This window comes from Amborella trichopoda, chromosome 4, assembly GCF_054954075.1.
Source record: "Amborella trichopoda isolate Santa Cruz 75 chromosome 4, AtrichopodaSantaCruz75HAP2 v2.0, whole genome shotgun sequence".
Classification (NCBI taxonomy): Eukaryota; Viridiplantae; Streptophyta; class Magnoliopsida; order Amborellales; family Amborellaceae; genus Amborella; species Amborella trichopoda.
Window position 1 is genome coordinate 54,656,839 of NC_142339.1, and position 13,202 is coordinate 54,670,040.

A 13,202-nucleotide genomic window follows, 5' to 3' on the forward strand; every position below is an offset into this window, starting at 1 on the left:
AAACTTGGGTGTTTAGGGAAATTACAAAACGGAGAATTTGACAAAACATCCTTTCTGAAGAAAATTGGACAAAATCATCATTCTGACAGACAACAATGCCCTTTCCCTGGAACTTAGAAGAACCTCTCGTGACTCCTACTTCTCTTTTCTTTTAATGCTTTAAATGGTTTCATTACTTCTCTCTGTCATTATACTTTCTCATGACGCAAAAGAATCGTGTTGAAAATTTCATTACTAAAGACCTGAGTTTTCTTTGCTCCTTTTCCGGTATATGCTTTCTCATGCCTTAACAGAAGGCCTTCTGCCTCCTCGGGCACCTCGTGCTACTATCACGAAATCCTTGGCTTCCCACAAGAAAGCAGCCAACCATCCCTCCACTTTACCTCAAAAAAAACTCTCTCTCTCTTTCTCTCAACATTCACACACAATATAAATAGCCAGCAGATATCAACGGGAACTAGATTCAAAAAACATTGGTTCTTTAATCTTTAAGGATGAGAGGTGCACTTGTTTCAAGACTGACCGGTGTTGTCTTGATGGTCCTAGGGATAACAATGGCGAGTGGTGCTAGTTTGGAAAAAATTTGGGTGATAATTGCTAAACTCTTGGTGCTCTTTGGGCCTCTTGTGGCCTCAACACTGACTGCAGTTGTGATTGATTTAGGGGTTTTAAGGCCACACTTGCATGAAGCCCTTTTAGGTGAGCAGGTGAATGAGATCATGTCATGGCTCTTTCAACCCCTAGAGGTGAGTAATTACTCGCAAATTCATGAAGACCATGGCTGAACATCATCTCTCTTCTCAAAATCAGTCACTTTTGCAGATTCTCGCATCTAGAACCGTACAGCTCTCCTGTAACATATGCGCCTTTCAATCTAAATGTTTATAGTCTTCTTTTCCTCTTCAAACAAGTTTTTACTAGTATCAAATTTTGCCTGTCGGTATCCCATTTCTGACTTTAACCAGGGTGAGATTCTGCCAGTTCTCTTTTCTTTTCTTTTTTTTGTACTGTTAACTGAGATTCTGGCATTTATTGACACGACAATCACCCCTGCAAGAGAGATGCCGTAGTCCATGCAAAAGAAAGAGAGAGAAAGAGGACAAGTGAGTGAGAGAAAGACTGCAATTTCCAGCAACCAAAAATGCAACGACCGCCTCACCCTGTTTCATCCAAACCCTGCGAACCCATCATAATAGCAGTTCATAATACGTGAGGACACATTTAACACCACTGCACGAGAGAGAGGGGACAAGTGAGAGAGAGAGAGAGAGAGAGCCATTTCCACCAACCACAAATGCAATAACCACCTCACCCTGTTTCATCTAAACACCGCAAAGTGCAAACCCATCATAATAGCAGTTCACAACATGAGACTACCCATAACACTAACACTGCACATAAATTACAAACACCACCCACCCCTCAACTTGAGCTCTCTGCTGGCTTACGCTTAATTGTGACTACATGCAGCTCTTTGTAGACCTCCGAGCAAGTGTGTGCATAATCTGATATGGCCCTAAAGAGAGGTGGAAGCCCAGTCTTAAGGCTCCCCAAGGACTTCTCTCTCACTTGTTTACAAATCTTACGATGCAACTCCACCTCTTCGTCAAACCTCTTCTTCAAGGTTTCTACGACAAATTCTTTCTCTACCAGTGGATCTTTGTGAGTTCCACCCTCCCCTCCTCTCTCTCCATCCACCTCCTCAGGCCCCCTCTTATCCAAATATTTTTGTTTCCAATCCACAAAAGACCGGTTCTTTCGATTATAGTCTTCCTCTAACTCAGCACACCTCTCCTTTATTTTGATCTCTTCCGCTTGTTGCTTATGTATTGCTTCAATGACTGCAGCGAAACCCGAAATTGCATTTATGGTGACCTCATCAGAAAGCTTTCCAAGGCGGGCATGCCATTCATGGAGGAGGGTGTGAATGGGGGGGTTCACAACACGAGGGGGTGATGAGACCTTTTCTTTTAGGCTGCTTTCTATGGGAATGAGATTGAGGCGCAACCTAAAAGAAAGAGAGTTGATCAATATTTCACATTAACACCGGGAAAGTATACTATAATCTGATGGACCATGGGAAAGATAGTCTATTGGGTTATGAATGCCAAAAGGAAGATAAAAGAGTAGGACTCACCAGATTAGGACAAGACCACCACCATCCATTAATTCATCAATCGGTCATGTTCCCAATGGAATGCCATAATCCAATGGACTACAGAAAAACATAGTCCAATGGCAACATGCCCGTTTGATAAGATGGAATTGTGCTGATGAAAGAGAGAGCAGGACCCATCATTGGGTTGTCATACACTTCACAGTCCCACTCTCTCCCATCACCATCCAACAAACTATCGGATATGTTAAGGTTCTCCACAGTCCAGTAGGCCACCACATATGCTTTCCTTTAAAGTTACCACACACAAGCACACACGAGAGAGAGAGAGAGTCGATTTTGGTTTTATTAAAAAGTTGCCGTCCTAATGTGTGTTGTGGAAGTCACTCCGCAACACGAAAATGAACAGTGTTACCCATAAGCTCAGCACCATCCGATTTTTTTGGACAGCATGGATTAAAAAACCGCAACAGACATAAGATGCCCGTGGTGGTATTTTTTCACACAAAAAAACACAAAAAACTGCAACGACTCCCGTAGATCCGCGACGGTTTTTAAGGTAAAACCGCAAAGGGCGAAACACTATTCAATTACACCTATAGACATTTTTAAGAGTTTTCTTTTATATATATATATATATATGGTGGGGCAAAACACTATTTAATTTCGCCTATAGACGGTTTTAAGAGTTTTCTTTTACACACACATAAAGGGTGAGGTTTGCATAGATTGCAACCTGAGACATCAAAGTAAAACGCACCTCCAAATTTTATCATAAGATGTAATTATAAAATTCTAAACTCTAAAAATAGTTCAAATCAAGTAGATCTATAAACATATGAAAATCATGAAAATGAACAGTCCATATGATATTTAGCAAGATGCATTATTTTTTAGACTCCAAATCTTCTTCTTTTTTTCTAAATTTCCATATGTCTTGATGTCGAGATGAACAATTAGAGGGTTTTTCAAAATAAATACAGCCTTTTCTAATGGACTTTTTGAGGCACATCTTAATTTTCATTTTAAGGTTGCAACCTTATATAATTATTTTCCATACATAAATACTCATATATATATAGGATTGTATAAAGTGAGACCATCTACCTTTTGATATAAGGAGGTCAAAATTATTTATTACGTTAAATTAGATAGCTAGAGTGTGTTACAAAGTTCGAAAAAAAAAATTGAAGTTTGAGCTTGGTCAATAGAATAAATGTAGCCAGTTGATTCCACATCCAATGGTCAAGATTAATTGTGACCACCTTGTACCAAAAGTAAAAGTCTAATTGTATATTTTTCTTATATATATATATATATATAGAGAGAGAGAGAGAGAGAGGGGCAAATGTCGCATATAGGGCAAAGTGGAGATGTGCAACCAGAATTTTATGAGATCGTCAGATACCAATGAAGCTGAAAGGGAAGTTCCATATGACAACAGTGAGAACAATTTACATTATTGGAGCAGAATGTTGGGCGGCCAAGAAATAACATAACCATAGGATGAGTGTAAGATGAGTGTAATTGAGATGTGGATGTTGAGATGAATGAGTGGCAAGACAAGAAGAGATAGAATTCGAAATGAATACATTCAAGAGAACTTGCATGTGGCTCCAATAGGCGATAAGATGACAAGAAATAGACTTATGTGGACTAGCCATGTATTAAGAGGATAAGAGGTACGAGTTGGTTAAAGTGGAAGGCTCAAAAAGCGCAAGGAGTAGGCCCAAAAAGACATGTTTGAAAGTAGTGAAAAAAAATATGGGGACTTATATCACAGAGGGTATAGTGCGTGATAAAACAGAACGGTGGACCAGAATTCATGTAGCCAACCCAAATAGTTGGGAAAAGGCATGACTATGATGACGATGATGATGATATATATGTATTTAAATATGGGTTATCTAGAATACACCACGAATGGCAAGCTAAGAACTTGTTGCTCTAAATCTTTTGACCATAAAATGTCATTATATATTAAATAAGGTCTTTTGACCATAATAGTTCACATATTTCAGGAAGGGTATTTTTTTTCTTTTCAAAAAACCTCCAAAAGACCAAAACTCAATTTCAAATTAAAAAAGATTCCTTCAATTTTTTGAATGATAATTAGATTCTAAATGCACACACACACACACACACACACACACATATATATATATATATATATATATATATATATATATATATATATATATATGTGTGTGTGTGTGTGTGTGTAAAGCTATCAAACACTTGGCAGCTATAATAAATAGTATATAGGTGGAATCTCAGCTGTAAGATCTCCATCAAGTGTTCAAAATACATATCTTATCTGAGTTTTAATATTTTTTCTATAAATCTGATTGATACGAAATTTTAGGTGTATATAATCGACACCATATAAAAATATAGAAAAAATACTTTCAAAATTTTAAAATGACCAAATTGACCTTGTCCTTGTTTCAAGGATACTTTGGTCAATTTATATCTTAGAAAATATTTGTTTTATTATTTTTTTAATGTATGCCTCATTTTTTAATATACATGCCCAAAATTTCATCATGATACGATTTCAAAAAGAAAAAAATATTAAAATTCAAATAGTGATACGTAATTTGAACCACCATATAAAGATTTGACGATTGAAATTCCACCTATATTACTCTTCAAAATAGCTACCAAGCGTTTGATAGCTTTATCCCATATATATAAATATATATATATATATATATATATATATATATATATATATATATATATATATAATTTGTGCACCCCCCTTGTTTATGGAACGTCAAAGAAAGATTCCTCTACTAAAAGTCAAAATGAATGGCAAAAAAAAATCAAGAAACTCTAAATTTTTATTTTTCAAACGGAAAAAAATTTCAGATTCATGATCATCATCACCGTTAAGATTATCAAACCATTTTTGGATCCAAAGTCCATGTTCAAAATGAATTTTGAAAAGCAGTCGTACATCAATGGGTGAGCAGGCTGAATTACCATATATATATATATATATAGGAGAAATGATATCATGTCACCATGCCATTATAGTATAATGAAACCACACTTCTAGAAAACCATGTTTGTGGTATTTGTATGAACCAAAATTTTGCGCACACGATCTCTTCATCTCAATAATCAATCTCAAAAAAAAAAAAAAAAAAAAATTCACCCCATATATGGTCAAAATGAGTCCCCTCCAAAACTAATCTAGACCGTTCATTTGGTGAATTTTAAGATCTAGGCCTTTATGAATTCAAAATAATTTTTTTCTTTTTTAACATTGTTAATCTAATGATAATAAAGTCATTTAAAAAATTTGGAAAGAAAAAAAATCCTTCTAAGATCTAGATCTAAGTATCCTATCAACATGGACAACCTAGTTGGGCTAAAAAACACTATCTAGGTTGTGTTTCCAATTTTTTATTTTTTTGACTGTTCATTAGAATGAAAAGAGTATATATTTTAAAATTTGGGTCAAACAAATGGCCCTAACATGGTTTTTTAAGATTGTTTCATTATATTACTATACAACTGCAGTATGAAATCACTCCCATATATATATATATATATATATATATATATATATATCGAGATTTTCAGCATTGAAACAACTTTTTCCAATGGATTTTTGAGGTGCATCCTTAATTCTACATTTTAAGGTTGCAACCTTATATAAACCTTTTCCATATATAAGAATGCAGTTTTCACTAGGATGTTCGTCCAAAAAGCACTTTGGGCATCAGAAATCTACATGATGGCTCTAAAATCAATGGCCAACCCTGACTATGAAATTTGAAGCGCAGAAAGTAGCATAGATCTTACGGATAAGTAGACACTTGTTTTTAGGTTGAAATAGACAGTCTAGATAATGTGTTACAATATACTCTATTTTTAGGGCTTAAAATCCTTTTTTCTTTTCCACAACCATAATGGTCAAGATAGAGATGATCGATTTAAAGGTTTTCTGATGCCAAAACCACAATTTTTTGTGAGTTTTGAGATGAGGCTTTACTTATTTTGATATAACTGCAGCCCTATCAAAATATTTTCCATACATACGTGTGTGTCTGTGTGTGTGTATATATATATATATATATATATGGAAAAACCTATAGGCTAAGTGCTACAATGTTTCTCCACCGCCACGGACTTGCTATATCCATGACGGTTTATTGAACGGACGACATGCTGTCCATTGCGGTTCCGCGTGAAATTTCAACCACCACAGACCTAGTATGTACATGACCACAGACATGCTAGGTTCGTGGCGATCGAAAAATGTATGCCATCAGATTTTTTCGAGCGATGATTAACCTATGAGCAAAATCATTTTAGCATTTCGCCCATAGGCGTTGCGAAGATGCTTCTCAGATATATATATATATATATATATATATATATATATATATATATATATATATATATATATATATATATATATATATATATATATATATATATATATATATATATATATATATATATATATATATATATATATATATATATATATATATATATATATATATATATATATATATAATGCTGACATTAGCCCACTAGCTCATATGAACATATGAGCCCAACGGCCCAAATTGAATCTGGGCCGATCTGACAGTCACAATCTCATGTCATATTTTAATTTTAATTTTGTTTCTACGAATCCAAATAATTTGAAATTTTAGGCGTGTATTCTTAAAAAATAGAAGAATCTAATTAAACTACCAAAAAAATAGTTTGCAATAAATAAATTGATCAAAACACCCCTGAAATGTTTCGGGGGTATTTTGATTAATATATTTTTTGCGAATTATTTTTAAAATATTTTTAATAGGTGTGCCTTGATGAGAAAAATGGACACCTAAATTTCCAATTATTTGGATGCGTAGAAAAACAATTAAAATTCAAACACGAAATGAGGTCGTAACCGTCAAATTGGTCTAAATTCAATTTGGGCCGTTGAGCTCATATGTTCATATGAGCTAGTGGTCTAATATCAGCATTTTCCATATACATATATATATATATATATATATATGAAAAAAGTTTTCATGGACATGAGCAACGTTGATCATCTCGACATCAAGATGCATGGACAAGAGAAAACATTGGATTTCAAGTTTTGGAAATAATGCATCTTATAATGCATTTTTGGACCGTCAATTGTCGAGATTTTCATGTTTTCATAGATCTGCTCGATCTACACTATTTTTTAAGCTTTAAATTTTACATATAAAGATGAAAATATTTTTTAAGGCTATCACAAAGATTTCCAGTATTGAAATCACATTTCTCAACACTATTTGACGGCGCGCTTTCCTTTGATTGTTTAGAGCCTCGGTTCTAATCCAATGTCATGCAACTGTCTGTGTGTGTGTGTCTATATATATATATATATATATAAGAGAGAGAGTCATCTTGATTTGGGTTCCATTAAACAAATGCTCTGCCCTATGGGCATTGTGTTTGCGAGAGAGAAAGAGAGCGAGAGAGAGAGGTTACCAGCTGTTGAGGGCCTCAATGTACTTTTTCTGGAGGGTGACAAGATTTTTAAAATGGCTGTCCCAGTCCTTGGCGGCCTGACAGAGCTGGCCAGTCTGCTTGTGGTGCTCCTTGCTTGTCTCCTTTGGGGCGTTGGAGATGTCGAGGGAACGCAGGTCAGCCACAATCTTCAGCTGGTTCTCATGATTCTGGTACATGGCCTCCCACATCTTTGCCAGCCTGTTCCCATACAAATGCTTTAGAAATACACATACAGCATAAAAAACTCAACTATTTAAAAGAAACCCTAATCAATCTATACATTGTACACACATACAGACACATGTGCCACACATCATCGGAGCCTTTTCCCAGACATGTGCCACACAAACACAAATAGCCCAAAATTATATCCCATAATTATCCTGAAGACAACCATCGTCAAATTTTTAGCCATAACCCAAATGGGCAAAGAACAGATAACATCCAAATCTTACCGTAGTTGTTGACCAACTGATAAGAAATTAAACAATAGTCATCACAGTTTTTATGAAAGATAAATGAGAAATGGAGACTGTCTTAGACATTGATCATACTCACTCCATTACAAACACCAGCCCAACTTCTGTTTTCTAGCCACTTTTTTCTTTATTTTATAATGAGTTAGAATTAACAAAGCTCCATACCACAGCCAAACTCATCATGGAGAACTCCTCCAGAATGTCAATGGAAAGAGAACTTCCACAGCGAGGCAATGAATTTATAGGAGAAAGAAATGAATGCAATAGAGCAGGGTTTTCTAAGTGCTGCTCATGGTTAACATCAAACCAAGATTGTCATATCAGAGGAAAACAAACCTTAACTTTTACTATTCAGAGAAAAGTGACAATTTCAACAATTGCCCAAGAAAGAGTAAACATATCAAGATAAATCGTGATGCAGATTTCTATAATGAACATAGAAAACTATAAAATATGTGAAGTAAATTTGCTGCAAGGTATATACACATATCAAACAAATTCGACTGTATTCCAAGATATAGACAGAGTAAAATAAGTTCTATTTCACCCACTAAACATACCCATCAACAAGTTCCACAAGTTTTGGGTAAAGTTGCTCATCACGTAGCCGGCATATCTCTGATGCAGTGGAATCCATGGCTTGGATGTCAACTATGTATCTTGTATGCAGATATTTTACCGCAGCTTTAGTTTTCTCAAGGGCTTCAGAGCTGACACCTCTTCTCTTTTGCTTATTTAACAAAGCTGTCTTCCTCTGATACTCTTTCTTCATAAGCTCACCAGCCTGTCCACCATGATTACAGAATCCATTAAGTGTGGCTTGGGGTGGTAACCACATGATAAACATTACAACTCATGGCTTATACTTGGCAAATAAACAAGATTTAAACAATAGTACAGAAGACCACAAATTTTGGGAGTATGAGCTCATGTAACATTACATCTTCCAAATTGAAGAGAAATAGTTTTTTGGGTAGAAGTTCACAAAAGGAAAGGGCAGATTTGAGGCACACAAGTACACAACAAATCTATTGGTCAAGCAATCAATAGTAGGTAACAAAGCCACCAATCTAAATGTTGCAAGCTCTAAAGACCAGGCCAACCTTCAGGATTATAGAAGGTAATGAGAATCAGTAAGGGAACCAGTCTGTCAACAAAAAAAAATAAAAAAATGCAAAAAAATACCCAATTGAACATCATTTAAAACATGGTACAGAGGCACTCAATATACAGATTGAACCAGCTGGTTCCCATGTGAACAACTGATTCTGATAACACAAAAGGAACCAGTAGGCAAGTCACTTTTGGTAGTTTTCCAAGTTTCCTTTCTAAAGGCACTATTAGCAGGTCATTGAGGAATTTTTCGGCAAAAGTTTCAAAACGGTGATCAAACTGTTTACATTGCCTCAAAAAAAATTTACAAGTTACATACGGCAATAGAAACTTCTAGCCATCAAGTTTTGAAGAAACTGACTCCGTACTAAAATATAAAAAGGAGCAATGATCCAATGCAACGGTTGTATCATAGTTTAATGCAACAACACTTCTAGAAAACCATGGCTGTGGCATTTGTATGACCTCAAATTTTGCACACACTCTCTTCATCTCAATAATCAATCCCCAAAACAAAAAAAGTTCAATTTGAACCCTAGATATGGTCAAAATGGGTCCCCTCCAAAAACGAATCTAGACCATTCATTTTGTGAATTTCAAGATCTTAGCCTTTATAAATTCAAAATCATTTTTTCTTTTTTTAACATTGTTCATCTAATGATAATAAAGCCATCAAAAAAAATTGGAAATGAAAAAATCCTTCTAAAGCCTAGCTCTAAGCATCTCACCAAAATAAACGGCCTATGTTAATTGGGCTAAAAAAATACTTTCTAGGGTGCGTTTTCAATTTTTTCTTCTTTTTGTGATTGTTCATTAGAATGAAAAGAGCATATATTTCGAATTTTGGATCAAACAAATGGCCATAAAATGGTTTTTTAAGGTTGTTGCATCATATTACTATGCAACGGTTGCATGAAATCATTGCCCCATAAAAAATGTACAGACTAGATGTAATGGTGAATGGCCAAAATAGTGGACAGAGTATATGTGGCATGTACAGGAAGGATACAAAACTTCCTCATTAGGATTGACGAGCAGTAATCACAAAACTGTTTCCAGAGACACCATCTTTTGTAAAGGGCATCTGCAGCTGCATTAGCCTCTCATCACACACGCAGTGAACGGCAAATATTGAAGACACGGCCAAAACTGGTTCCACTAGCTAGGGGCAGGGGGATGATCCTTTGCCCAATTTATGAAATTCTTAGAATCCCCGTCTACTGGATGTCAGGTTCCCTATCTATCAAACAGTGACCCAGTAGAGCCTGTGCCTCAGCTGACTGAGGACTTTGTGATTCAGATCAGGAGGCCTGAGTCGAGCAGTAACATTACAGAAGCTATTTCTGAAGATACCTCCAACACCAGCTGGTCCCGGGTGACCGAAAGAGCAGCCATCAAAATAGAGTTTAATGGCACCCAGTTCAGGCAGTATCCAATGGTTAGATCTAGGGATTGTCATCAGTCTTGACCATAGAATGGGAACATGTGTATAGCTATCTAGCCATATTTAATGGAATTCTAATTATATCACTGGTAAATAACAGCCACTATCCCTCTAGTCATGATACTAATTTGTTTGTATGATGAGCTGATTCCTTATTTAAAACTATATATTTTTTGGACAAGAATTCATAACATGGAACAAGTATGAGCATGATGTCAAAGTCAAGTGTAGAAGCTTAGCATATATTGAAGATGGCCAAAGCAGCAGAAATTACTCGGGCACCATCTCCTTTCATATGAAAGAGAAGTTTGATTCCATAATATTGCACTGTAGAGTGTGCCACACATCTATCTGAAAATCTAGTTTCCCATGATTGCATATTGCACAGAACATATCAAAACAAACTAGCAATTTGTACAGGAACAAATGTCCACTGAAGATAATAAGCAAGGCAAAACCAGTGCAGGCTTTTGCAGGCATCCTAAAGCAATTTAGGAAGGTATAGTAAAGAAATTTAAATGTGCAGGCAAACCCATTGAATTGTCTAAAACAAAATTCAATTTTGTACTGAGCACCAGATCTGTCGGCCGGGGACACCCATGTTTCGTGGGATGTTGTAATCATATATATGCTTTAATATAACGTCAGATATTCTCAAAAGATATAACTTGAGGAAGAGCCAAAAATATAATGTTCACATGCATACAAGCATTATTCATTTCATCCAGTAATCCCCCTAATGCAGCATAGGACTTGTTTTAAAAAAAAAAAAACGGAACTTTAGTTCCTTCTTACTCATAAAGAAAAGTTTCACTTTACTCCATTAGATATGCATCATATTGTACATACAATTTATACATATTTCCTCATATTAAACTTTTAACGATTACAAATGTCACCGACTCAAGTTACCAACTATGCATAATTCAAGCAGGCCCTCATCATTACATGGGTAACATGTCATCTACCTCCAACATCGGAACTGCAACCTCCCACATTCTTTAGTGTTGGTAAGAAATATCACCAACTTCCTCTTCTGTTGTCCAATGAACTACCAGATATCAAACTGGAAAAGATAGCATCAATTAGCCTTGGAAACCACCTCTTCTTAATTCGGAAAAGCTCTTAAAAGCCGTATGTCCCCAACCTGCAACCTCTCCACCCCACTACCCCTCCACCCCACTACCCCTCCCCCTCCCCCTGCCTCTCACAAAATACATGTCTTTTTTAAAAATAAAAAATAAAAATTCCCTTCAAGTAGGATCCTTACATTAAAATCATTCAAGAAAGTATTATTCAGCTTCAACACATTCAAACATCAAAACAATAATATTCATACTGAAGCAGGAAATAAAGCCAATAGATAGAAAGCAATCATAAAAGAAGCATTGCCAACTTGTGAAAGCATTTCTTTTACGAAATCAATTTGCACACAGTATCACAAAAGAAAGAAATAACTAATATTCCAAAATAAAAATCACAGGAATTATCCAAATTATCCAACATTAAACTTCATAAAAATAGTAGAGAAAAAGGTGACCATCCTACAGCCTCAACATAGGCTAGAGTCATCAACTGTTTTGGATATATAAATGCATTTAATAAACAACTCTAGCATACCTTTACTTCATCAAATAGCTTTTTCTCCCATGCTAGCAACTTGTCCAATATCGTTGCATGAGTTTCCCACTCATCCGCCTCTAGATCTTCCTTTCCATCTTCAGGGTTTTGTGGACCTTTGAATGACCTATTCCACGTTATCACACGCATAACTCGTGCAGAATGATCAATGTGTCCTGCAAGAATTTGCATGATTTAAAGATAACAGTCCACACCAAAACTCTGTCTATATCAATTAGTAGGCAAATGTCATCACGAAAAGTCTACAACCAGTCTAGGAAGCTAATGATGTATAAGTTTCAGTGATATATAAGCTTCTGCCCTAAAACCATTCATAAAATTAATCTGGAAATCTACATTTATATTGCAAGGTACAATAAGATTATTAATCAAGGTTTCACAAATCCCTGCTTTCAAGAGCAAAGGAAGGCAAAGTAAAGGTGTACTGTGGCAATAAGAGCTAACATACTTTTGGTTTAAATAATGAACATAAATTTCTTATTAAGTTTACATCTTTAAATTTATATTACTCAGGATATTATGGTTGCAAAATATTATTAGGCTTACCAGCTTGAGAGATTCGGAGACACAATTCCTATAGTATTTTACCATAGTTATTCTTACTCCATTAGTAAAAAAAAAAGATAAAAAAAGTTATTGTTATTCCATTTAAAACACATGTTTCTCCAAAAGGACTTCAATTTTCAAAAACAGTTTTAAGACGCTTGAACTTCAAAAGACTCACTTTTTTGAAGAAAATAAAATACTTCCATATTATATTTTTTGAGAAAGCACTTAAACAGCACTCTTACAAATTGTCTTAAATTTATCTTCCTTCTTGTTTTTTCTGTGTAGCGGCTTAATACTGGGTATAGCTATTATTGAGTAGCAACAACATACTGATAGCAGATCC

General features: G+C 35.3%; 1 protein-coding gene across 3 annotated transcripts in view; it reads right to left on the reverse strand.

Moving 5' to 3' along the window:
• Positions 1-1,278: 1,278 nt before the first annotated feature.
• The window catches only part of LOC18422112 (DNA ligase (DUF630 and DUF632)), a 31,433-nt gene continuing 19,509 nt past the window's right edge, over positions 1,279-13,202 (reverse strand). Inside the window, exons 1-5 of one of the 3 annotated variants that reach the window (XM_088865738.1) lie at positions 12,290-12,427; positions 11,638-11,735; positions 8,673-8,896; positions 7,613-7,831; positions 1,279-2,008 (exon numbers count right to left, since the gene is read on the reverse strand). In XM_088865738.1, coding sequence (XP_088721864.1) covers positions 1,423-2,008; positions 7,613-7,831; positions 8,673-8,896; positions 11,638-11,667 — 1,059 coding nt within the window. In that variant the 5' untranslated portion in view covers positions 11,668-11,735; positions 12,290-12,427 and the 3' untranslated portion in view covers positions 1,279-1,422. Of the gene's footprint in view, positions 2,009-7,612; positions 7,832-8,672; positions 8,897-11,637; positions 11,736-12,289; positions 12,466-13,202 lie in introns of those variants that run through there. The other 2 variants (XM_006826925.4, XR_016054874.1) reach the window with 2 other exon arrangements.